Genomic DNA, 27,687 nt, shown 5'->3' with positions numbered 1-27,687 from the left:
TCTTTTGTAAATCTCGAACTGAGCTGCAACAATCGAGAACAATTACGAGGCAAAGCAGAACACGACATAAGCACTTGAAAAAATTATTCAGGATTTCACCTATAACTGATATGCGTGGACAAAGTTCATTACCTACAACACACTAACTTTAAATATACATCATAAATACTCCCTTCATCCCAAAATATTGGTCCCTTTTGGGGAATCCAACTTTTTTTGGTAGTACAATTATTGCATTTGAAAAAAGTTGATTTTTCAAAATTACCCTTTTGATAGTACATTTTTTGGGAATATCAATGTCATAATTGTACTTTTTATATTGTTTATTAATTTAAAAGAAGCGCAAAATAAGAAATTTACATTATTTTTGTACTTGATTTTTGAAGAGGGACTAATATTTTGGGACAATAAAAAATGGAATAAGGGACTAGTATTTTGGGACGGAGGGAGTATTTCATTTTCAATGTTGAAATTCTGGTTAAAGTTTTCATGCTATCTTCTATCTAGAATTATTGCTTGAGGCAGATAACAAATCTAACACCAGGTACAACCCACACAAAATTGAAATAGTCAGATACTAATACCAAACAAAAAATATATATCCATCATCAAATTCAAGTTCTGAGAATGTACAAAGTAATAGGGGGAGAAACAACAATTGATCCAGCTCTGAAACAATATGGCCCCCCAAGGACAAATAATATGACAGAAACAACTGGAAAACAGGACAAGGTTCAAATTCACAATTGGAAAGCGATACAAACCAGATATGTGGGGCCTCCAATGGTCAAAAGTCACTAGGGAATGTATGTCATGCTTAGAGATATAGATAACGAGTAAAGTACAACCAGGCAAGTTAGCACCATCACACGATTGCCACCTTTACAGCTACATCAAGAAGCGATCTCATATGGGTATCGTTCCTCTTCCCCAATTTTGCCTTCTCAGCCTCTTTGAATGTTTAACTTTCGTCTTTCCTCTTAAGAGGCAATTTTTGAGACATCTTTGCTTGATCTGTTGTATTTCATGTGGCTCTTGACAAGCTGCCCAGCTGCAATGGCGGACATCAAGGAGAGCTCCCCTGCCAAAACTGAACCAGCTACTATGGTTGCTAAAAGCCTTGAATTCGATCCTGGGGACTCCTTGCTTGCACCTTTCACGCCAAGAAGGTTCAGGCAAGCCGATTGAGATGCAAGTTGAGTCCCACCTCCAACTGTGCCCACCTAGAACAAACAAAAAACCAAATAAGTTACAGTTAGTTCAATATTCTGAATACATTCTGGTTCCCTAGAAGTAAAAAATATAAGTAGCAATGCTTCACAATTAGTTGCAAAATGAAGTAATAGTGTAACAGAAAAGCACTCTTCCTTAGAGGTCCACAGATGAGGCTACATGTAACACCCTCAAAATAATAACATTAAACCCATCAATATAGACATACATTGATATATATAAAAGTTCCACATTCTTCTATTCATCAGAGTTTCATTACAAAAAGTATTACATGTTAACCACAAAAGCAAATGCCCTAAAGGCTTACAGCTTTCCAAGCTAACACTTGGTTACAACAAAAGAGTACTAACTCATTTACACATTAAGCCCTTGGCTTGAATATACATGCAATACATCAAAAGGGAAAAGACAACAAAAGTCTGCCCGTCTCTAGCCTCCCAAGCTACGTCCTTGGAGGTGGCATGCTACCTGTACCTGAAAATGATGTTCCCATATAGGGTGAGCCACAGCCCAGCAGAGATATACTAAACCAACTATGAGCAATGACTAAAAGATTAGCAATTGATAGATGGCCGATACATCCGCATATATCACGTCACAATTTCATAACATACGAGTCTGTGTCACTTTCCATTTTCCATCCTTATTTAATAGATAAGCATATTAGCTATATCAACACATCAACAGATAAACATCTTACGCATCAACAGATAAGCATATAAGCTATATCCACACATCACTAGACAAGCATAGGAGTTGTATCTACACTTCACTAGACAAGCATATGAGCTGTATCTACACTTCTCAAAGATAAGCCTATGAGCTGTATCTTCACTTCTTTAGACAAGCATATGAGCTGTGTCTACGGAGTTCATCCCCCATCTCCTCCCGATCCTATCCGGTTTAGAGGTACATCCCTCATCTTCCCCTAAACCGCGGAGTACATCCCCCATCTCCTCCTCTACACACAATGCATATAAACACAAGGGTTCTATACACAATCAATCAATACATAGAATTAATGTATTCAATTCACCGTCATACTCTATGACACATTCACTTGATTAGTTTTAGTTTGCCTAATCATCATGCATTGTCTACAACAATCAAGACTATCCTCCACCGATAGCCCAAAGCAATTATTTCTAAATAGAAAATAAATGCACAAAATGGATATTAAATCGACATTTCAATTAGGTGAGCAATAAATGATCCAACCACACTCTTTAGTCCCATACATTCCCGATTTCAACATTCTCAATTCAATTCCGCATTTCCAACAATTAATTATACAAATTAATTAACCAATGTAATTAGGGCATATTCCATAATTAACATCACAACCCTTAGGTTCCATTTCCATTAATGTTTTAACATTAATTTCACTATTCCATGCCAAACATGCATTTAGGTTTTATATGATTAAAACCCCAACTTTTGTAAAATTACACAAAGGCCCAAACTTTCTCAATATTACCCAACAACTCCCAACATATCAAAATGCCAAAATTTAAAGACAAAACCCATAAAGACGAGTAGGATATCCCTACCTCAAATTCGGAGTTCAAGGGGTGAAGATGAAGAAACTCAACGTGCTCCAAAACTCGATATTTTCGGATCAAAACGTAGCCCTCGACGATCAACACAACTTTTGTAAAGGCCAAAGGTGAGGAAACAACTCTAACTAGATCAATACCTAGAGAGAAGGCAAGGTTCTAGAGAGAGAGGCTCAACAATGGAGTTTTGGAAAAGTAAGAGAGAGAAATGAATCTGAAAAAGTGATTGTAAAAGTCAAAACACGGAGCTTTAAACCCGACGCCCCGCTCGAGCGTGGAAACTTCCGCTCGAGCGTCACTCACAGACTCCCGCTCGAGCATCCAAACTGCCGCTCGACCGCCGAATACACACTCTCAGTACTTTTACAGAACCAGGCCTCTGCTCGAGCGTCCAACTCCCCGCTAGAGCGTAACACACAAACTCCCGCTCGAGCGTCCAAACTCCCGCTCGAGCGGACAACCCTGCAGAGAAAATAATGGAAGGGTGATTTTCCCGCTCGAGCGCCAAAAGCCCCGCTCGAGCGGACAGACCAAAATCTGGGCATCTACACTTGGTTCCTAAGCTCAACCAACCTGTTTTACACCTGCCCAACACAACCCAAGACTCAAATACAAAGAGTAATGGATGTAAACGAGATGTACACAACAACCAATGAAAAGGGAAACCGGGATCGCTATACTACACAACGCTCGCAGCACAACAGTACAGAACCAAACAAACAAAAAAACACCGATATTTGGTCAAGATGGCAATACAAGCAGTGCATTGGATTTCCCTACTCCATTCTGAAAACAAACCATTCCTATTTCATCTATTCAATCCACAAAACACTAATTTCCCAAAGAAAATCTCATCGTAGGCCCCAAAAAACTCTCAAACTGTAACCCTAGATTCACATCGCCTTACCACCATCGTCGGCCACTGCTATTCCACTTCATCTCACCGCTACGAAGGTTTACATCGGAAGGAGGGTGGTTCGTTGTTCCGTGTTTCCCGTCGGTTGACTGAGTGTGGTCCATCAATTTCCATACCCACCCACAATGAGGAACAAAAGTAAGCAACATCATTCCACCTTCTGTTTTTCAATCATAATGTGATCACCGATGTATATATTTACATTGCCTATTGCTATTGTTATTTTTGGATTTGATTTTGTAAACATCAATGATGTGAACATTCACATTACTATTCAGTAATGGATAAACACACATTAGATTAGTTAGTGAGTAAATATTCAAACTGTGACATCAATGTCAGACTTGTTAGTGTTGTTGGTTATTGATGGTCATGAAATAATAAAAGTCCAAACTATGGATGGTTGTCAATCTTGTTTTGGTTACATGTGAATTCTTGTAGGCATGTTGTAAATAATATCATATTATTTCACTTGTTATTGATTAACATCAATGTCAATATGCACATTCTAAACATAATGTCAATAATTACATTCTAAACATAATGTTAATATTCACATTGTAATATTCTGAACATAATTTTAATATTCACGTTGTGAATATAATGTTAATATTTATATTGTCACATTCACATTGAATATTCACACCATATATTTGGCTATGAATATTCACAGTCAAACATATAAGTGTGATGATGTGAAGATTAACATTGTGTATACGTCGTGTTAGTTTAATAGTTGTAATGTGTGACTGTTCTCACATCTTCATGTGAATGTTGGTTTGTCATGTGCTATCGCATCTTCACGTGAACATTTGCACCAGCTATTCACATACTATTTCACCATCACCATCCCATTATTCATATGGCATATAATAATTTACACTTATCATCACTATTCATTTGTGAACAGTAATATTAAATTTGTTTGTATTTGAACAAACAGGTCTTTCCTATAGATTTGATGGCAAAAGAAAGAGAGAGGAATCCCGTGCCAAAGGCAAACTCGATCAAACAGCTAGTTCCTAACAAGTGAACATGAAAAAGGTCAACTACCGGTCAAATATTGTCACGACCCAAACCCGCCCTTAAGGGGTTAGCGTCGTAACCAGCCAGTAATCCATGATTACTAAAGGCCTGTTTTACAATAATGACAATAATACAATATAAAGGGGCAAGCGGAAGCCAATCAATAGTAACATACATCATCCAATGAGCTGTGAGGACCTGAATGGAAATAAACTTTCATACACACACATATACCAATGCACACATAAGTCCAAGTCTATGTCCAACACATATATAAAAGCTTAAGTCCAAAACATCCAAGACATGTTAGGGAGTAAAACCCCAAGCCAAAAACTAAATGTAAAACATTTACTTAGACATTAAACAACTCTCCAAAAAGGGCGGAAAAAGATCACCCAAAAAGCCTTGATAACACGTTGTTTGGTTTTAATTTTTTTAAAAATTAATTTTTTTATTTTTCGTTCTTTTTATTTTTAATAAATATTTTTAAAAATTTAAATAATTTTTTTTCTTTTTTTAGATGCACTTTACTCAGATGTATCTAAAAAATAATATTTTAAAAAATCAATAAATACATAAGAATACGAAAAATGTATTAAATTTTCGTATTTTTTTTTATATTTTTGGTATTTAGTAAATTTTTTAAAGATTTCTTTTATAAATATTATATTTTATAAGTGTATTTATGTTAGGTGTATCTAAAAATTAAAAAAAAAATTGTTTAAAATATTAAAAAAATTTAGTAAAAATAAAAAAATTAATTTTCTGAAAAATAAATCCTGAATTATGAAACCAAACAAAATATAGCTTAGTTGGTCAGAGTCTAGATGCAAGACATTCCCCCCTCTTCAGGTTATGGCCTTTGATGTACCAAAATAAATAAATAAACATGACTCGACTTGCTACTAACATTCCAAGCTCCTACAACATTTTTGGATGGTGATATTTTTAACCATTAGTTATGCAATAATGCTATAGTGACTAAATTTGGAATGAAATGTAATACATCAGTAACACATTAAATGATATTCAAAATTTGATGGCCATATATAAGGGAAGAGTCACAATCAGAGAGTGTTGGTGGGATATACAATAGTTGAGCCATTTTGAAGCCAGCGGCTAGGGTTTAAGGTCACTCAGGGAAAGGGGGTCCCAAATACAATACAACATGTTCTGTGCCATGCTGACACTACTGGTGCTGCTGCTGAGCCCTGCATATGCATTTCATGGGACCACAACACATACATACATACATACATACATACATATATATATATATATATATATATAATAGTGAATCTTTACCTTTTCGTGGTTGCGGATGAACCCTGATCTGGAAAGCCCACCAGGTAATATTTGCTGCTGCCATGACTTGTCCAATCATTTATTACAACGTGACAGAGGTAAAAAATGGGCGGGCTTGCTGTTGGTCAAAACGGATTACGTATTAAACAATCTAATTTAAACTCGTCCATTTAACAAACAGCTTTAAACGGATTAGATTAAACTAGGTAAGTGTAAAACAAATCAAGAGAAGCAGCTAAAGAAACTATGGCCCCTAAAATTGTGTTTAGATTATGGATAATCCCTGTCCAAATTCATAATTCTCACTTTCTTTCAAAATTACTACCCAAATCTATGATCGAAACAGTCACAAGACAAGACAAGTGACCAACAAACAATATACATCCTCATATCCTGTCCACAGCATCAATTTCCACAAAAACTAAAGTTCCATGTAATCGTGTAACATTAATTGCAGTGTTCAAATACCATATTTCAAATTAACTGGAGTCATGAGTCACAACGCTATTGCAAAATGAACAAGGATCGTTTACAACAATACCCAATACAACATCTATAGAACAAAGAGGTTCTGGATATGAGAATGCTTGATGATACAACTTGTAAAAACTACAACAGAATGCCAAGATCATTTAGTCCAGAAGTCCGGCTAGTTTACAGATTTCAATGGAATCAACCAGAGTTTCTTCTATCGGTCTGTAACTCCAACCCAGCTTCTGCAATTTCTCTGAACTGAGCTTTTCTTCTTCCTTTCCCTCAGTAAATCTGGCAATGTGTAATTGAATGAAACAGCAAATTTTAACCCAACAAAGGTAACCCATAGTAATAATTCAGCTACACTTATTGGTGATAGACCACAGATATAATTCAACTGCTAATACCTAATCTATTATATAATATAAAATTAAAAAAATGAAAAAGTAATTCGTACAGCAGGAAAATCCTTTTAGATGAATATATTATGGAGAGACAGAAACTTACTTCTTAGGATAATTGTAGTTCGGGTAGTTTTTCTTGAGTATTTCCACCAGATCTTGTGACTTGATCATGTAAGCTGTGCATATATACCTTCCTTCGGCTTCGGGCTTCTCATATGCCAATAGCAGTGCTTCAGCTACATCTCGTACATCTACTATCATCCTCAAATTGTTTTCGAATTCATCATATCCCTCTGTAAATAACAGGATTGCCAGAAGTCAGGACATCAAGTGCTACAGTTTTCACTGACAAACCATTTTCAAGAAGAAAAAACTATATACCAGATGACAAGTAATAAGCAACGTATTGATGAAGTCATGGCACAACTTATGAAAAATTATGCACTGCTTGAGTGCCTTTCAAGTGCGCTCTGAGCAAGCCTCTGTGGGCTCCCATTATGCAGAAATCCCAGCACCCTGCTCAAGCACACTTTCAAGTGGGCATCAAGAGCAGCTCTATGGACTTCTGTGAAGTTGAAATGTCACCACATTTCTTTAAACCTAGGGCTCTAGACATATGCAGAGCTCCCAGGTGTAACGCCCTCAAAATTAACCCATTATATATCATTGACATGCATTATTTAAAGAAGACATTTTATTAATTCATTCATCAGAGTATTATTAAATAATCGAATAAAATGCCCTACAGGCTTACATCTTTCCAAGCCAACACTTGGATACAAAAATACGAGTTCTAACTCAATACAAGAAAAGCCCTAGGCTTGAGTGTTTACATGTACTAACAAATAAAAGCAAACAACAGAAAAATAGTCTTCAGAATCCAAGTCCTTCCAAGCTAAGTCCTTGGAGGTAGCTTATCCCCTGAACCTGAAAATGATGTTCCCATAAAGGGTGAGCCACAGCCCAGTAGAAATATACTAAACCACATATAAGTAATGAATAAAGCAATAGCATTCAACAGATGGTTAACCAGGATGATCAATTACTTCATTTTACAGTCTCATGACACTATTGTCTAAGATACGTTTTACTTCCCAGTTTTATCAACATGGCTCAGAACCTGGCCAAACTTACAACAGTGAATTACATATAACGTACTCACATCCTTCCAATATCAACAAACAAATGAGACTCAAGCTCAAATAAATCAAAACACTTCATACTTCCAGATTGATACACATTTTAGTGCTGTATCAATAAAACACTTCTATATAAATAAGCACACATAAAAGTGATGCTAATGGAGTCCATCCCCTATCTCCTCCCAAACAAAATCCGGTTTAGAGGTCCATCCCCTATCTTCCCCTAAACCGTGGAGTACATCCCCTATCTCCTCCCACACACAAAACAATGTATGCAAATGCAATGCTCAATCAATACACGTATTTTCTATCAATGCAATAGTCAGAATTTATGACTTAAACAATGTGATTAGTTTCAGTTAATCCTAATCCACATGCAATGTCTACAACAATCACGACTATCCTCCACCGATAGCCCAAAACAGTTATTTCTAAACTGAAAATAACTATGTCCATAATTCAATAGACAAATGATTCAAATTATCCAATTATGCCATTTAATCAATGAATTCCCCAATTCCATGAATTTAACCATCTTTTCCCAATTCCATGAATTACTCATACAAATCAATTCAATAATTCAACTAGGGTTTTTCCCAAAATTTACCAAAGTATTCCCAACATATTAAAATACCAAAACTTAGAACATAACCTATAAATTGGAGTAGGAAATCCCTACCTCAGAGAAAACAACCCAAATGGTGAAGACAGAGATGAGTGCCCAAAGACCAAAATGCTCCAAATTGCCAAATGTTCAGATTAAATGAAAGCTCTCGACTCCCTCTATCTTTTTAATAAAGCAACTAGGGTTGAAACACTCTCTAAATAGATCAAACCTAAGAGAGAAGGTGAGTAGGGAGAGAGAGAGGTCGAACCTAGGGTTTGGAATCAAAAGAATATGAAAAAGACTGATCAAATCCCGCTGCTGTGTATTTAAACTGGACAGGCTCGCTCGAGCGAAGACTTGGTCGCTCGAGCGACCAGACACAGAGAATCTACGCTCGAGCCAAGGAAGCCTTGCTCGAGCCAACAACCCAAAAGCTCGCTCGAGCGAAAGAAAGCTCGATCGAGCGAAGAACTCAAACCCTCAGGTCTGAAACCAGACTCACGCTCGAGCGAAGGAACTATTGCTCGAGCGAAGAACAAACTAACTCGCTCGAGCGAAGAAAAGCTCGCTCGAGCCAAGAATGCAAAGCTACAGGTCCAACCCAGACGCAAACTCTCGCTCGAGCTACCAAACCCCGGCTCGAGCGAAGAACCAAAACAACATCTCGCTCGAGCGACAAACTCCTCGCTCGAGCGAATAACCAAAATTCTGGACAGCAACACTTGGTTTCTAAACCCAACCAACCTGAACAAACCTGCCCAACACATCCTATAATTCCAAATGAGAAAATAAGGAACAACAACAACAACAATTATACAATGACAGAATCTACGGAACAGTCCGGATACAATAATCAAATGGGAAAAGACCGGGGTCGCTATACCAGGGGGCACCTCGCTTGAGCGCTCTTCGATCGGTGGCCTTGGGACTTGCCCAATTAATCTTGTTTTGAATAGTTTCCGATCATAAAGACCACAAGACTAAGCATAAGTTATTCTAGTCAAACTATTACATGAAAAGCATGTGTCCTAGACTAATACAAGATATCATATGTAAGTAGGATCGAAGCACACTTTGCATTATCTCTAAAGATCTTTAATCTTGATCAGTTACAGACACTAACCTATTCTCACTAACACGCATTTTGTCTATGGAAATTAGCAAGGCATTAAATCACTTTACAAAATACTCAGGAATAAAGGGAACATGATCTCTATCTGCTGGCAATTCATTTGCATGATGTCATCTTGTGTAGCGCCCTCAAAATCAACCCATTATATATATACCATTGACATGCATTATTTAAAGAAAATAATTTATTAATTCATTCATCAGAGTATTACTAAATAAAAGCTTTACATGTAACATCGAATAAAATGCCCTACAGGCTTACATCTTTCCAAGCCAACACTTGGATACAAAAAGATGAGTTCTAACTCAATACAAGAAAAGCCCTAGGCTTGGATGTTTACATGTACTAATAAATAAAGACAATTAACTAAAGATAGTTTTCAAAATCCAAGTCCCTTCCAAGCTAAGTCCTTGGAGGTAGCTTATCACCTGAACCTGAAAATGATGTTCCCATATAGGGTGAGCCACAGCCCAGTAGAAATATACTAAACCACATATAAGCAATGAATAAAGCAATAGCATTCAACAGATGGTTAACCAAGATAATTAATTACTTCATTTTACAGTCTCATGACACTATTGTCTAAGACACGTTTTACTTTCCAATTTTATCAACATGGCTCAGAACCTGGCCAAACTTACAACAGTGAATTACATATATCATATTCACATCCTTCCAATATCAACAAACAAATGAGACTCAAGCTCAAATCAAAACACTTCATACTTCCAGATTGATACACATTTTAGTGTTGTATCAATAAAACACTTCAATATAGATAAGCACACATAAAAGTGATGCTAATGGAGTCCATCCCCTATCTCCTCCCAAACATAATCCGGTTTAGAGGTCCATCCCCTATCTTCCCCTAAACCGTGGAGTACATCCCCTATCTCCTCCCACACAAAACAATGTATGCAAATGCAATGCTCAATCAATACGCGTATTTTCTGTACCAATGCAATAGTCAAAATTAATGACTTAACCAATGTGATTAGTTTCAGTTATTCCTAATCCACATGTAATGTCTACAACAATCACGACTATCCTCCACCGATAGCCCAAAACAGTTATTTCTAAACTGAAAATAACTATGTCAACAATTCAATAGACAAATGATTCAAATTATCCAATTATGCCATTTAATCAATGAATTCCCCAATTCCATGAATTTAACCATCTTTTCCCAATTCCATGAATTAATTATACAAATTAATTAATTAATACAACTAGGGTTTTTTCCAAAATTACCAAAGTACCCCCAACATATCAAAATACTAAAACTTAGAACAAAACTTATAAGATGGAGTAGGAAATCCCTACCTTGAAGAAAACAACCCAAATGGTGAAGACCGAGATGAGTGCCCAAATACCAATGTGCTCCAAATCGCCAAATGTTCAGATTAAATGAAAGCCCTCGACTCCCTCTATATTTTTAATAAAGCAACTAGGGTAGAAACACCCTCTAAATAGATCAAATCTAAGAAAGAAGGTGAGTAGGGAGAGAGAGAAGTCGGACCTAGGGTTTAGAATCAAAAGAAGATGAAAAAGATTGATCAAAACCCGCTGCTGTGTATATAAACTGGACAGGCTCGCTCGAGCAAAGACTTTGTCGCTCGAGCGACCAGGCACAGAGAAACTACGCTCGAGCCAAGGAAGCCTTGCTCAAGCCAACAACCCAAAAGCTCGCTCGAGCGAAAGAAAACTCGATCGAGCGAAGAACTCAAACCCTCAGGTCTGTAACCAGACACATGCTTGAGCAAAGGAACTATCGCTCGAGCGAAGAACGAACTAACTCGCTCGAGCGAAGAAAAGCTCGCTCGAGCCAAGAATGCACAGCTACAGGTCCAAATCAGAAGCAACCTCTCGCTCGAGCTACCGAACCCCGGCTCGAGCGAAGAACCAAAAAAAAACTAGGTGATATCTTCAGAAAGACATGATCACCCACCTCAAACACCAAAGATCTCCTCCTACGGTCGGCATAAGATTTCTGACGACTCTGTGCTGTAACAAGTCTCTTACGGATAAGCTCAACTTTCTCCGTTGTTTCCCTCACCAACTCCGGACCCAACAGAGGTGCATCACCCACCTCGGCCCAACAAACAGGAGATCTACACGGTCGGCCATACAAGGCCTCAAATGGTGCCATACCGATACTAGACTGGAAGCTGTTGTTGTAGGCAAACTCCACCAACGGCAAGTGCCTCTCCCATGACCCACTAAAGTCTAGAACGCAACCCCGAAGCATATCCTCAAGGATCTGAATAGTACGCTCGGACTGCCCGTCAGTCTGAGGATGATAAGTCGTGCTAAAGGTCAACTTAGTGCCTAAGGCACTCTGCAAACTCTGCCACAACCTGGCAGTCAAACGAGGATCTCTATATGAGATGATCGTCACTGGAACCCCGTGTAACCTCACTATGTCCCGAATGTACAAGTCGGCAAGATGATCTACCGAATCTCTCACGCGCATAGGAATGAAGTGCGCCGACTTAGACAACCAGTCTACAACCACCCAAATAGCATCACTACCCCGCTGAGTCCTCGGAAGACCCATAACGAAGTCCATAGTGACGTGTTCCCACTTCCACTCGGCAATAGGCAAGGGTTGCAACAAACCCGCTGGCCTCTGATGTTTGGCCTTCACTTGCTGACAAGTAAGGCACTTAGATACGAAAGCTGCCACATCTCTCTTCATACCCTGCCACCAGAACTAGCGACCCAAATCCTGATACATCTTAGTGCCTCCCGGATGCACCGCAAGGCGTGAATGATGAAAAACTTGGAGTACCTCCTCTCGACAAGACTCCGGCACAAACAGACGGTCTCGGTATCTCACACTGAGGTCGGGATACACTGTCAAACCCTTCTCAACCTTCCCACCAGAAATCTTCTCACGGAGGGTTTCTACCTCAAGGTCACCCCTCTGAGCCTCTAACACTCGAGTCACGAGTGTAGGCTGTACAACAACAGAAAACAAGGCCGCAGCCTCTACGGATTCGCCTAGAAGTAAGTCAAACTCCCCAAGTGTACCCAACATCTCCCATTCCCGGATGGCTATACTAGCTATGACACCAACAGGTTTTCTGCTAAGGGCATCGGCCACCACATTGGCCTTTCCCGGATGATAATGCAACTCAAAGTCATAATCCTCTATAAATCTCATCCACCTCCTCTGCCTCAAGTTCAAATCTTTCTGTGTAAACAAATATTTCAGACTCTTGTGATCCGAGAACACCTCGAACCTCTCACCATAAGATAATGCCTTCAAATCTTCAAGGCAAATATCACAGCTGCTAACTCTAGATCATGCGTAGGGTAATTCTACTCGTGAATTTTCAACTGACGTGAGCCATAGGCAACTACTTTCCCTTCTTGCATTAACACACAACCCAGACCCTCTCGTGAGGCATCACAATAGACTGCATAACCCAACCCTCTCTCTGGAATAATCAATACTGGAGCGGTGGTCAGTCTAACTTTTAACTCCTGGAACGACTTTTCACAACTCTCACCCCATACAAATTTGACTCCCTTCCGAGTCAATCTAGTCAATGGTGACGCTAACCTGGAGAAATCTTTCACAAACCGACGGTAATACCCAGCTAATCTCAGAAAACTGCGGATCTCAAACACACTCTTAGGCTGTGCCCAATCCTGCACTGCCTCAACCTTGGATGCATCAACAGACACCCCTTCCCCGGATACTACGTGACCTAAGAATTTGACTTCCCTCAGCCAGAACTCACACTTCCCAAACTTGGCATACAGCCTATGGGCTCTAAGTAACTCAAGCACCACTCTCAAGTGTTCCTCGTGCTCCTCCTCAGAAGGCGAATAGATAAGGATATCATCCACAAAAACGACTACAAACCGATCCAAGAATTTCCGGAAGATCCGGTTCATCAAATCCATAAAAACTGCCGGTGCATTGGTGAGCCCAAATGGCATCACCAGAAACTCATAGTGGCCATACCGTGTACGGAATGCCGTCTTCGAAATATCCTCCTCCCTGACCCTCAACTGGTGGTAACCCGATCTCAAGTCTATCCTAGAGAAACAACGGGAACCCTTCAACTGGTCAAACAGATCATCTATACGAGGCATAGGGTACTTATTCTTAACCGTAGCCCGATTCAATTTCCGGTAATCTATACAAAGTCTCAAAGCACCACCTTTCTTTTTAACAAAGAGGGCCGGTGCTCCCCATGGCGAAACAATAGGACGTATAAAGCCCTTATCTAGCAACTCCTGGAGCTGAATCTTCAACTCAACTAACTCGGCTGGGGCAAAATGATAAGGTGCCATAGAAATCGGCGCCGTGCCGGGCACTAAGTCAATAAAGAACTCAATCTCCCGATGTGGTGGCAAACCAACAAGATCCTCGGGAAAGACGTCCGAGTACTCACAAACCACCCTTGGCAACACAATCTGAGTCTCAACATCCTCACTAATCGAAAGGTTAGCAAGTAGACCACAAAGCTCACTCCGCCCTCGCGGAACATACCCCGGTGGCAACACATTACCCACCCGGTCCCCCAGAAAATGAAAATACTCTCCGCTCACGGTACAACAAGTGACCCTCTGGCGGTAGCAATCAATAACTGCCCGGTATGACGATAACCAGTCCATACCCAAAATAACATCGAAACCTCTCATAGGCATAACTACAAAGGAAAATGGGATTCTATGGTAATCAACCTCTATATCACAACCCCTAACACCGTGTTTCAAAATCAATTCACCCCCAAGAGGTGACACTACACAAATAGGAGATGCTAACTGTGCTAACTCCAACTCCAAAACAGATGCAAATGCAGCAGACACAAAGGAATGAGATGCACCCGTATCAATCAAAACATTAGCAACCGAGTTGCAAAACAAGAAGGTACCTCTCACAACTGATGGTGCTGGCACAAGATCCTACGCGGTAACAGCATACACGCGCCCAGACGACCTCTGATCAACTGGCTCAACCCTAGGAGCATAAGATTGCTGCACCGACTGAGACGATGAAGCCCCCTGATTGGCCCTCGAGGCCTGACACGACTGAGCTAGCTGCTGACCCTGAATCTGCCTCAAACCAGATGCACCAGATGTGCCACCCAACTGCGGGCAATACCTCTTCATATGCCCTGGCTGACCACACTGATAACACGAGAGTGGCTGGCCTCTACCCTGACTCTGGCTCTGAGATCGAGCCGAAGATGATACTGCTCTCTGCACTCCTCCCCTCTGAGGACAAACTGGAGACTTGTGGCCCAGCTGGCCACACTTGAAACAGGTAATGTCTCCCTGACTGCCTTTTCCTGAACTGGCACTCGGCACAGGAAAAGTCGATCTAGAAAAGCTACCCTGAGACTGCTGAGGATTAAAACCCTTCTGTCTCCTACCATCACTCTGACGATCCTGACTCCTTTTGGAGCCCTTCTGTCCTTCCTCCTCCTCCTGCATCATAATTTCCATGTGGGCTGCAGCATCAACCATACGCCCATAATCCCGAATCATAGTTTCCCCCAACTCTCAACTTGAGGCCACGCCTCAACTTCTTCTCAAACTCAATACAACGGCGTTCCTCAGACGCCACCAACTCAGGTGCAAACCTGGACAAACTAGTAAATGCAGCCTCAAACTCGGCCACTGAAGCACTCGACTGCTTAAGCTGACAAAACTGGTCTCTCAGCTTCTCCCTGACTGCTGGAGATAAGAACTTCTCCTGGAAAGCATTCACAAAAGCTTCCCATGTACCTCCTATACGACCCTTAGTAAACTTCCACCACTAACCCGCATCCCCCTTCAACTGGAAAGATGCCAAGGTCACTTTCAATCCCTCGTCTTCGATGCCAAGCATCTCAAACGTCTTCGTTGTCTGTTCGAGCCATTCATCTGCCTTAAGCGGCTCTTTAGGATCACCCACAAGTTCATCCGGGTTAGACCGGAAGAACTCCCTCTTCAGAAAGGAGGGTCCTGCATCCGCAACAACAACCTGAGCTTGATTCTCAGCTCTGAGAATGCCTACTGACTCCCTGAATGCCCCTGCTATCTCTCGGGCTAGAGCGCCCATAGCCTGCTGGCCTACTGGCTCGGCCACATTGGCCTAACCAATTCCCTCCTGAACTGCCGGAATCTCCTCTGGCACAGGCACCTCCTGCCTACCCGGCCTACCACGCCTACCGCGTCCTCGTCCTCGTCCTGACATCCTAATAAAGGAACAAAGACATTAGCACATTAATAAATGTGCTGAAGCTAAACACTTACGTCCTAATGCATGGGACAAAAATAATACATTCCACGTAAACACATAATCACATAAGCACCTATGAATTTCATTCCTGGATAATGATAGTCCCAATGCGTTACTATAGTTCCAGTTGGAAGCAGCAGTGATCAAGTGCCTTTCCAACAAGACTACTAGAAACTCAAGGGTCCAATCAACATCCTAGAAACTACATTCCATACCCCCATAATCACATAAACATGTTATCACATAAGCATATAACGTTACACTAAGTCTCTATCAAACGAGACGAACCCATTGTGATACTAATCACTTCCCACGTACCCAAAGTATTCAAACCTGGTACGCTCTGATACCAAGTTGTAGCGCCCTCAAAATCAACCCATTATATATATACCATTGACATGCATTATTTAAAGAAAACAATTTATTAATTCATTCATCAGAGTATTACTAAATAAAAGCTTTACATGTAACATCGAATAAAATGCCCTACAGGCTTACATCTTTCCAAGCCAACACTTGGATACAAAAAGATGAGTTCTAACTCAATACAAGAAAAGCCCTAGGCTTGGATGTTTACATGTACTAATAAATAAAGACAATTAACTAAAGATAGTCTTCAAAATCCAAGTCCCTTCCAAGCTAAGTCCTTGGAGGCAGCTTATCACCTGAACCTGAAAATGATGTTCCCACATAGGGTGAGCCACAGCCCAGTAGAAATATACTAAACCACATATAAGCAATGAATAAAGCAATAGCATTCAACAGATGGTTAACCAAGATAATTAATTACTTCATTTTACAGTCTCATGACACTATTGTCTAAGACACGTTTTACTTTCAAATTTTATCAACATGGCTTAGAACCTGGCCAAACTTACAACAGTGAATTACATATATCATATTCACATCCTTCCAATATCAATAAACAAATGAGACTCAAGCTCAAATCAAAACACTTCATACTTCCAGATTGATACACATTTTAGTGCTGTATCAATAAAACACTTCAATATAGATAAGCACACATAAAAGTGATGCTAATGGAGTCCATCCCCTATCTCCTCCCAAACATAATCCGGTTTAGAGGTCCATCCCCTATCTTCCCCTAAACCGTGGAGTACATCCCCTATCTCCTCCCACACAAAACAATGTATGCAAATGCAATGCTCAATCAATACACGTATTTTCTGTATCAATGCAATAGTCAAAATTAATGACTTAACCAATGTGATTAGTTTCAGTTATTCCTAATCCACATGCAATGTCTACAACAATCACGACTATCCTCCACCGATAGCCCAAAACAGTTATTTCTAAACTAAAAATAACTATGTCAACAATTCAATAGACAAATGATTCAAATTATCCAATTATGCCATTTAATCAATGAATTCCCCAATTCCATGAATTTAACCATCTTTTCCCAATTCCATGAATTAATTATACAAATTAATTAATTAATACAACTAGGGTTTTTCCCAAAATTACCAAAGTACCCCCAACATATCAAAATACTAAAACTTAGAACAAAACTTATAAGATGGAGTAGGAAATCCCTACCTCGAAGAAAACAACCCAAATGGTGAAGACCGAGATGAGTGCCCAAATACCAATGTGCTCCAAATCGCCAAATGTTCAGATTAAATGAAAGCCCTCGACTCCCTCTATATTTTTAATAAAGCAACTAGGGTAGAAACACCCTCTAAATAGATCAAATCTAAGAAAGAAGGTGAGTAGGGAGAGAGAGAAGTCAGACCTAGGGTTTAGAATCAAAAGAAGATGAAAAAGACTGATCAAAACTCGCTACTGTGTATATAAACTGGACAGGCTCGCTCGAGCGAAGACTTTGTCGCTCGAGCGACCAGACACAGAGAAACTACGCTCGAGCCAAGGAAGCCTTGCTCGAGCCAACAACCCAAAAGCTCGCTCGAGCGAAGAACTCAAACCCTCAGGTCTGTAACCAGACACATGCTCGAGCGAAGGAACTATCGTTCGAGCGAAGAACGAACTAACTCGCTCGAGCGAAGAAAAGCTCGCTCGAGCCAAGAATGCACAGCTACAGGTCCAAATCAGACGCAACCTCTCGCTCGAGCTACCAAACCCCGGCTCGAGCGAAGAACAAAAAAAAAAAACAGCTCGCTCGAGCGACAAACTCCTCGCTCGAGCGAAGATCCAAAATTCTAGACAGCAACACTTGGTTTCTATACCCAACCAACCTGAAATAAACCTGTCCAACACATCCTATAGGTCCAAATCAGAAAATAAGGGACAACAACAACAATTATACAATGACAGAATCTACGGAACCTAAGTCCGGATACAATAATCAAATGGGAGAAGACCGGGGTCGCTATATCTTGAATACTGTCATGGAATCTGTGAAAATCCAAATCATCTATAAAAATTTCTACAAAATGTTAGTTACCTCAATTTATTTGGCTGTGGAGCTCACTAGGTTGGAATGTTAAGTATTTGCACGTGCCTTCTCTTCCCATTTTATTTTTTTATTGCATCTTTCTTTTACTTTTTTCCTGTGTGTGTATTTTCAGGGGTGGGGGCATAGGTTCCACAAGATTGATATCCAGCTTCAAGTGTTCCATTTAAGTGCAACCAAAGTTGACATGCTGTTTCAACATCAACCCACATCCAACGCTTTAACATTTTTGCTTTTTTTAAGAAAGCAAAAACGCAGCATGTGTTTGCACAACATTTATTTGTGCATCCGTACACATCAAATTATACACATGAATGAGTATGATTATCTGTACGTACACATGTACATTTATTATTTATACATGCTTTTATGACCACTTATATGCCTATAAGTTCTCACATAAGTATTATACATACCTTTATGCCTATATATACGCATATTTTTCTACATAGAGATGCATCGTAAGTACTTTTATCCATACATATATGCTACACATGTCTTACTAAGGCTTGGTTTGGCATAACTAAAAAAAGCCAAAAAGTCAAAAAGTCACTATCCTATTTAAGTCACATCATCTTATTTAAGTCACATCACCTCTCTACCACATCACTTCAAACCCAACCCATATCCAACCCATATTTCATAAAAGTTAAAAAATGCACTTATTTAGTTTATCCCAAACAATACCTAAATTGATTTTTAAATGTATCCATACCTAATTGTACATTATATGACCACATGCTATTATCAAAAGTAATTTCATATGCATATTAATGAAGATCATGGAAAGAAAAAAAATAGCAAATCTGGAATTTTACATGAAACACATTTAAGACATCAAGAATTAAATATTTGGAATAATTTCAAGTCTTCATATCATTATAGTATGTTTTAGTAATTAAGGGTATAATGGTAATTCCAACAATTGTTAAACATAGGTTGTAGGGGTCGCCCATGTGTTTTATTTTGGGTCAAATTATTAAATGGATCATTATATATGGGTTTTATTATGTCTAAAATAATTTTAGTAGTCAAAAGTTCAAGTTTTCTATTTTGATATTGGAGTAGAATTAGAAATCATTACAGTTTCCTATTATGATTGAAGTAGAATTAGAAGTCATAGTTGGTCTAGATCTAGAATATTAGTAGTTGTTAAATATTTTTAGTTTCTATTTGATTTATAGTCCTTATAGAATTAGGAGAGTCTTTAGCCTATAAATATATGTGTAATCTCAATGATTGAGGAAAAAGAGTTAATATTATGAAAATTTAAGATTGTGTTTGTGTGATTGGCATATTCGTTGTGAGGGTGAAGCACCTTTCTCTCTCTCTTTTCTTCTTCTTCTATCCAGCAAGATCACTGTTCACAGTGCTTAGAACAACCACCTAACAGCCTCTAAACACTTGTGTTTTCATTCCCAAAACCCTACCCCTTTACAAACCCTTAAACTCCTATATTTTTAAATACTTTTGCAGTCACAAACTCCCACCAAATCTAGCCCTATAAGTCTATTATTGTTGCTGCCAGTATAGTTAACCCGGACTCACTACTTGTAGGAAAGTAATCCATACTCGTCCTACATTAGTTTGGTATCAAAGTGTCAAGATCCTATCTTGTTCGTTACCAATCTTTTGATGAAATTTCTTTCTTTATTACAATGTTGACAAGCATTGAATTAAATTTGAAATTTGAAGCCTCGTCAACAAATTATAGAGCTACTAAGAAAGATGTTGTGATGTTAAAAGAGGATTTTGGGATAATTAAGGAGCATATTGCAACAATAAAGAGTGATGTGCATACTATCCAGACAACTTTGAATGGATTGAAAGCTTTCATGAAAATATTAGTGGCTGCTGCTTTGGAGAAGATTAATATCTAAGAGCAAAAGGATGATAGTGTTGAAGATTTTGAAGAAACTATAAAAGAGCAAGATGAACATGTTACTAATATTGAAGATCTTGAAGAAATGAAGGCTAAAATTAATTTGTTTACTAAAGAAAGCATGAAAGATCATCATGATCAAGAATCTAAAGCCAAGAAAGCCAAAGAAAATAATAAGAATTCCATTGAATTTTCTGGTCTTCACAAGAAAAATGAAGTTCACATTGAGTTTGTTATTCCTAATAAATTTGATGTGGTCAATGGAGTGATGACAACATTGAATTTTTTGATTTTCTCATCGTTCATTCAAAACAATCAATTTAAATGTTTGCAAGTGCAAGATTTCATAATCCTCATACTTCAACATTATAAAACTCGAGGTCGAGTTTTTTCGAATGCAAGGGAGAATGATGAGAATCATGGAGAAAAAAAAAGAAAAGCAAATCTGGAATTTCACATGAAGCACATTTAGGGCATCAAAAATTAAATATTTGGAATAATTTCAAATCTTCATGTCATTATAGTAAGTTTTAGTAATTAAGGGTATAATAATAATTCTAATAATTGTTGGGCATAGGTTGTAGGGGTCGCCCATAGATTTTATTTTGGATCAAGTTATTAAATGGGTTATTATATATGGGTTTTATTTAGGGATGGGCACGGGTCGGCTGCGGCCATAGAACTTCTAATTCATCATCTGTCCATCAGATTGGTGGATTGGAGAAAATCAATCCGCATCGGTCCGCTAATCCGGCAGATGTGGATTGAGCGGATTGGCAGATAGATGCGAATCGATTTGGCGGTTTAAAATTTTATAAATTTTCAACATAATTCAACTTGTGCACTTCCTAAAAAAAAAAAGAAATATTACGTCAATGACTTAAAAAAGTATTAAAATCACTGCATACCTCATCCACATATTACAATCACAACATGCCTCATCCACATAAAATATTACAATCTGTGATTCCTAAAATATAAAAATAATTCAAACCACCAAAACCATGAATAGAGTAATGGTAGAGATTTTATGTCTCTGTATTGTTACATCTATATCTATTTTTAAAAATAAAAATCAACTAGTATATATCATCTTTTTTATTTATTACTTTCAAATTTAGATTTAAAAACCAAAAAATATAGATAAATAGTACATTTATTTTTTTCAATTCAAAAAATATATTCAAGTTGAAAGCTCTTTTTCAGCAGACTATATTCAACAGAATATTTAAACTCTTTTTCAGTTGAAAACACAAACAAAATATTTAAACAAATTGAAACAGAGTCTTATAAATTAGTAGAGGTGCTGGTGGTTAGGCGGTTCGGTTGCGGCCAACGGAACCTCAAATCCGTCATCTGTCCAAAATTAGGCGGATTGAAAAAATCAATCCGCAACTATCCGCTCGTCATCACGCATCCGTTCAAAATGCGGCGGATTTATTCGGTTCAGTTCGGTCGGTTTGGATGGATCAGTATATCCACTGCTCACCCCTAGTTTTATTATGTCTAAAATAATTCTAATGGTCAAAAGTCCAAGTTTTCTATTTTGATATTGAAGTAAAATTAAAAATCATTAAAGTTTCCTATTATGATTGAAGTAGAATTGGAAGTCACTGTTGGTCTAGAATATTAGTAGTTGCTAAATATTTTTGATTTCTAAATTTGAGTTATAGTCCTTATAGAATTAGGAGAGTTTTTAGCCTATAAATATATGTGTAATCTTAATGATTGAGGAAAAAGAGTTAATATTATGAAAATTTGAGATTGTGATTGTGTGATTGGCCTATCCCTTGTGAGAGTGAAGCACCTCTCTCTCTCTTTCTCTTCCCTTCTATCCAACAAGATTACTGTTCACATCACTGTTCAGAGTACTTAGAACAGCCACCCAACAATCCCTAAACACTTGCATTTTCATTCACAAAACCCTATATTTTTACAAACCCTTAAACTCCTATTTTATTAAATACTTTTGCAGCCACAAACTCCTACCAAATCTAGAACTATAAGTCTATTTGTTGCGGCTACCAGTATACTTAACCCGGACTCACTACTTGTAGGAAAGTAATCCATACTCGTCCTACATCACATATACTTCCATATATGGCCATTTCATCCTTATGTAATGACTTTAATAGGAAAGCATAATTAAATTCTATAGGGTGACTTCAGTGCTTTTGAAAGGGTTCAATCAAAGCATTGCAACACTAAACTTTGGAGCTCAATTGGCCTCACCTTCTAGAAGTTCAATCATAATGAGAATGATTGGAAAAACAAGCATCACCATTTCTCAAGGCTTAACATCACCAAAACTCGGGCATTATATATATATATACATTTATCCTTTTAATACAAATTGGAGTCCTAGATTGTAGGCTTAAAGCATAACAAGAAGGATAAAGCAGAGCAAAAATGCTTCCCATATGGAATGTAATACCAAAAGTAACTTCTCAAGCATTAAAGTTCAAAATTTAACATTCCACCGCAGCATATAAACATGCATAGGAACACATATGAGCACACCATTTAGAATAAAAGAAAACAAGATTTACATGGATAAAAAATGCTACTTCTTCCTGAGAAAATAAAATGATATAGGTTTTATTCAATTAGGTACCTTTTGAAAGCTTAATGAGAACCAAACTACTAGCATTTGCTGTGGACTGGAGCATTGGTCCCAAAACATGGGTTGGACACACTCTTACAACATCAAGCCCACTTCTTTTCGCATACTCAAAAGCCTCACTTTCTGCTTTTGTTTTGGAAAGACAATACCAATTCTAGGGCAAAGAACCAGAAAATCAATATAAATATAGAAAACATTAGCATGGAACCTACAATTTTAAATAGCTTTGAATAATATCAAGCAGAAATGCACTACAATCGCAACATAATCATTACAAGTTTAAAGTTGGCTTGTTTAATTGATTACATTAGTTCTTCTGCAGTATTCCGTATCAGACCAACAAGTCTCGTCCTTCACTTGACCCTTGGGCCATTCAGGGTTCAAGGAAACAGCAGCTCCAGAAGATACAACCACCACTCGTTTGACATTTGCTTCAGAACATGCCTTGAGTACATTAAGAGTACCCTTCACAGCAGGCTCAATTAGTTGCACCTGCACTAAAGCTATTAGATACTATGGAAAGGAAAATCTAAAGCAGTTAAGGAGGTTAAAATTAAATTGAAGGCTTACAATGCTCTCTATCTTGAGTTGTAAGGATGGAGAACAAGATGCATAAGATGAAGAGAAAGAAAAGACGAAGACCAAGTTCAGGTAACAATTTGGATATTATCTATCTACTATGTCACCAATGAATGGTGGGACTCATTAAACCAATGGGTTGGTGACACAACAAGTGGTATTCAAAATTTGGTACCCAAAAGTCACCATAGGATAACTTGCTCAAAAAATGAACCCATGTAGGCAACCCCAATTAATTGGGACAAAAGTTTTATTGAGATGAATTAAGAATTGAACAAAACACAAGCATGGTCGGACCGGTATCATATTTTCACGATTCTTATTCTCGTAAGTTGGCTCAGTCCAAAAAAGTAGCAAAATCAAATAGCTAAACACATTAGATAAAGAGATGCAATATCCAGAAATTCTCGCCGCCATAAGAATCCAAGTTACAGTAGAATTGAAGCCATATGGGCTGATGCAGGCTGAATGTATGGACTATGAAGTAGTGTTACGTGGTCCTCCTAATATCAAGATGAGGACAATATGCAACACTCCACATAGGTTCAGAAGTCAATATAGATATAAAATTGCCAAGAAGAATGCAAATGATTTCAATAAACAAGTTCAATCACAAGGTATTCTTGCCTCCGGATTTGGCAAGCTGCCGGGGGGAACTGGACTGGCGACATAGAACACTCCGACACACCCCGTGATGGCTGCAGAAAGAGAGTTGTAATCCAGCAAGTCCACCTTGAAGAGTTTAAGCTTGTCGGATGCTTTTTCAAGTTTTTTCAAATGAGAATTTTTCTCATCATCTGCAAGATAAATTGAATAGGATTTACAAATCCATATGAAAATCTTTTAGATCAAGGAATATATGTTCATAAACATGTTATTCTAAATTAAAACAAAAAGAGCATCAACTAGAGAGAGAGAGCTACAATAATCATACGAGTTGAATAGATGATGAGATTGGTATGTAAGAGATATAACAGTGGTTAGAGAGGCGATGGAAAGTTGAGGAGAGGAAGAGGGATAGGGATAGGCATAGGGATTGGGGGACTTACAAGGATCTCTGACGGTTCCATGGATGGAGTAACCATTAGAGAGAAGAAGCTTCACCAACCAAGAAGCTACGTACCCTCCCGCCCCTGTCACGCACACTGTGCCCTTCTCTTCCGCCATTCACTCGCTAAGTCAACCACTACTATGCCCTATAGCCACCACAACCCACTCATACTGCCCTCACCTCATCAAAAACACACAAGTCTTATAAAAAAGATAATTACGAGTCGGTTACGGAGGCTTTTCCCATATTAAGTCTATTTTGTATCTTAATTTTTAAATTAGGTCTACTTTAGACGGAATTCTCAAATCAAGCTAAAGTGTTATTACAAATCGCACTTTCACTGTTTGGGGTCGAAAAGTTGTTGAACATTGAAATCGCTATTCGAAATCGCGCTTTTAATTAAGAAAAACCACGCTTTTAACATAAATTTTTTTCTGAAAAAAACGTGATTCCAAACCACGCTTTCACTGTGCATCTCGTTTTAATTTGTGTTCTGAATTTCACTGTATAGCGACCCCGGTCTTTTCCCACTTGATTATTGTATCCGGACTTAGGTTCCATAGATTCTGTCATTGTATAATTGTTGTTGTTGTCCCTTATTTTCTCATTTGGAATTATAGGATGTGTTGGGCAGGTTTGTTTCAGGTTGGTTGGGTTTAGGAACCAAGTGTTGCTGTCCAGGTTTTTTTGGTTCTTCGCTCGAGCGAGGAGTTGTTCGCTCGAGCGAATGGTTGCGTTTGTTTTGGACCTGTAGCTGTTCATTCTTGGCTCGAGCGAGATTTTCTTCGCTCGAGCGAGTTAGTTCGTCCTTCGCTCGAGCGTGTGTCTTGTTGCAGACCTGAGGGTTTGAGTTCTTCGCTCGATCGAGCTTTCTTTCGCTCGAGCGAGCTTTTGAGTTGTTGGCTCGAGCAAGGCTTCCTTGGCTCGAGCGTAGTTTCTCTGTGTCTGGTCGCTCGAGCGACAAAGTCTTCGCTCGAGCGAGCCTGTCCAGTTTATATACCCAGCAGCGGGTTTTGATCAGTCTTTTCTTATTCTTTTTGGTTCTAAATCCTAGGTCCGACTTCTCTCCCTCAAAACTCATCTTCTCTTTAGGTGTTCATCTACTTCTAGTGTGAATCCATCTTAAGTTCTTTGTAAGAAAGATAGAGGGCGGCTTGGGCTTCATTCTAATCTGAACATTTGGTGATTTGGAGCACATTGGAATTTGGGCATTCATCTCTATCTTCTCCATTTGGGTTGTTTTCTTTGAGGTAGGGATTTCCTACTCCATTATATAGGTTTTGTTCTAAGTTTTGGTATTTTAACATGTTGGGGATACTTGATAAATTTTGGGAAAAACCCTAGTTATATTATTGAATTAATTTGTATAAGTAATTCATGGAATTGGGAAAAGAGAGTTAAATTCATGGAATTCATTGATTAAATGGCGTAATTGGGTAATTGGTATCATTTGTCTATTGAATTGTTGACATAGTTATTTTCAGTTTAGAAATAACTGTTTTGGGCTATCGGTGGAGGATAGTCCTGATTGTTGTAGACATTGCATGTGGATTAGGAATAACTGAAACTAATCACATTGGTTAAGTCATTAATTTTGACTATGGCATTGATACAGAAAATACGTGTATTGATTGAGCATTGCATTTGCATACATTGTTTTGTGTGTGGGAGGAGATAGGGGATGTACTCCACGGTTTAGGGGAAGATAGGGGATGGACCTCTAAACCGGATTTTGTTTGGGAGGAGATAGGGGATGGACTCCATTAGCATCACTTTTATGTGTGCTTATTTATATAGAAGTGTTTTATTGATACAGCACTAAAATGTGTATCAATCTGGAAGTATGAAGTGTTTGATTTGAGCTTGAGTCTCATTTGTTTGTTGATATTGGAAGGATGTGAATATTATATATGTGATTCACTGTTGTAAGTTTGGCCAGGTTCTGAGCCATGTTGATAAAATTGGAAAGTAAAACGTATCTTAGACAATAGTGTCATGAGATTGTAAAATGAAGTAATTGATTATCTTGGTTAACCATCTGTTGAATACTATTGCTTTATTCATTGCTTATAAGTGGTTTAGTATATTTCTACTGGGCTGTGGCTCACCCTTTATGGGAACATCATTTTCAGGTTCAGGTGATAAACTACCTCCAAGGACTTAGCTTGGGAGGGTTTGGCTTCTGGTTTGAAGAAGACTACCTTTAGTTAATTGTCTTTATTTATTAGTACATGTAAACATTCAAGCCTAGGGCTTTTCTTGTTATGAGTTAGAACTCATATTTTTGTATCCAAGTGTTGGCTTGGAAAGATGTAAGCCTGTAAGGCATTTTATTCAATGTTACATGTAATGCTTTATTTAGTAATACTCTGATGAATGAATTAATATATTGTCTTCTTTAAGTAATGCATGTCAATGATATATATAATGGGTTATTTTTGAGGGCGTTACAACTTGGTATCAGAGCGTACCTGGTTTGAATACTTTGGGTACGTGGGAAGTGATTAGTATCACATTGGGTTCGTCTCGTTTGATAGAGACTTAGTGTAATGTTATATGCTTATGTGATAACATGTTTATGTGATTATGTGGGTATGGAATGTAGTTTCTAGGATGTTGATTGGACCCTTGAGTTTCTAGTAGTCTTGTTGGAAAGGCACTTGATCACTGCTGCTTCCAACCGGAACTATAGTAACGCATTGGGACTATCATTATCCGGGAATGAAATTCGTAGGTGCTTATGTGATTATGTGCTTACGTGGAATGTATTATTGTTGTCCATTGCATTAGGACGCGAGTGTTTAGCTTCGGCACATTTATTAATGTGCTAATGTCTCTGTTTCCTTTATTAGGATGTCAGGACGAGGACGAGGACGCGGTAGGCGTGGTAGGCCGGGTAGGCAGGAGGTGCCTGTGCCAGAAGAGATTCCGGCAGTTCAGGAGGGAATTGGCCAGGCTAATGTGGCCGAGCCAGTAGGCCAGCAGGCTATGGGCGCTTTAGCTCGAGAGATAGCAGGAGCATTCAGGGAGTCAGTAGGCATTCTCAGAGCTGAGAATCAAGCTCAGGTTGTTGCTGCTG

The 27,687-nt window shown here is 38.6% G+C and overlaps 1 protein-coding gene across 1 annotated transcript; it reads right to left on the bottom strand.

Moving 5' to 3' along the window:
- Positions 1–6,478: 6,478 nt before the first annotated feature.
- Positions 6,479–24,891, bottom strand: LOC114280328 (cinnamoyl-CoA reductase 1-like). The gene is made up of 6 exons (XM_082922410.1): positions 24,607–24,891; positions 24,185–24,354; positions 23,285–23,470; positions 22,970–23,132; positions 7,018–7,207; positions 6,479–6,801 (listed from the first exon to the last, which is right to left on the bottom strand). The coding sequence occupies exons 1-6, from the start codon at positions 24,722–24,724 to the stop codon at positions 6,669–6,671; spliced, it is 960 nt and encodes a 319-aa protein (XP_082778536.1). The 5' UTR covers positions 24,725–24,891; the 3' UTR covers positions 6,479–6,668.
- Positions 24,892–27,687: the final 2,796 nt, after the last annotated feature.

Source organism: Camellia sinensis, chromosome 3, assembly GCF_055761805.1.
Source record: "Camellia sinensis isolate YWXY chromosome 3, ASM5576180v1, whole genome shotgun sequence".
NCBI classification, from domain to species: domain Eukaryota; kingdom Viridiplantae; phylum Streptophyta; class Magnoliopsida; order Ericales; family Theaceae; genus Camellia; species Camellia sinensis.
Note: the sequence above shows the minus strand (reverse complement) of the source record. Positions and strands in the feature narration are given on the sequence as shown.

Coding starts and splice junctions, on each gene's coding strand:
- LOC114280328 (XM_082922410.1), bottom strand. CDS start 24,724: ATGGCGGAAGAGAAGGGCACAGTGTGCGTGACAGGGGCGGGAGGGTAC. Junction 23,133..23,284: donor AATACTGCAGAAGAACTAAT/GTAATCAATTAA, acceptor TCTTTGCCCTAG/AATTGGTATTGTCTTTCCAA. Junction 6,802..7,017: donor AACTACAATTATCCTAAGAA/GTAAGTTTCTGT, acceptor ACACATTGCCAG/ATTTACTGAGGGAAAGGAAG.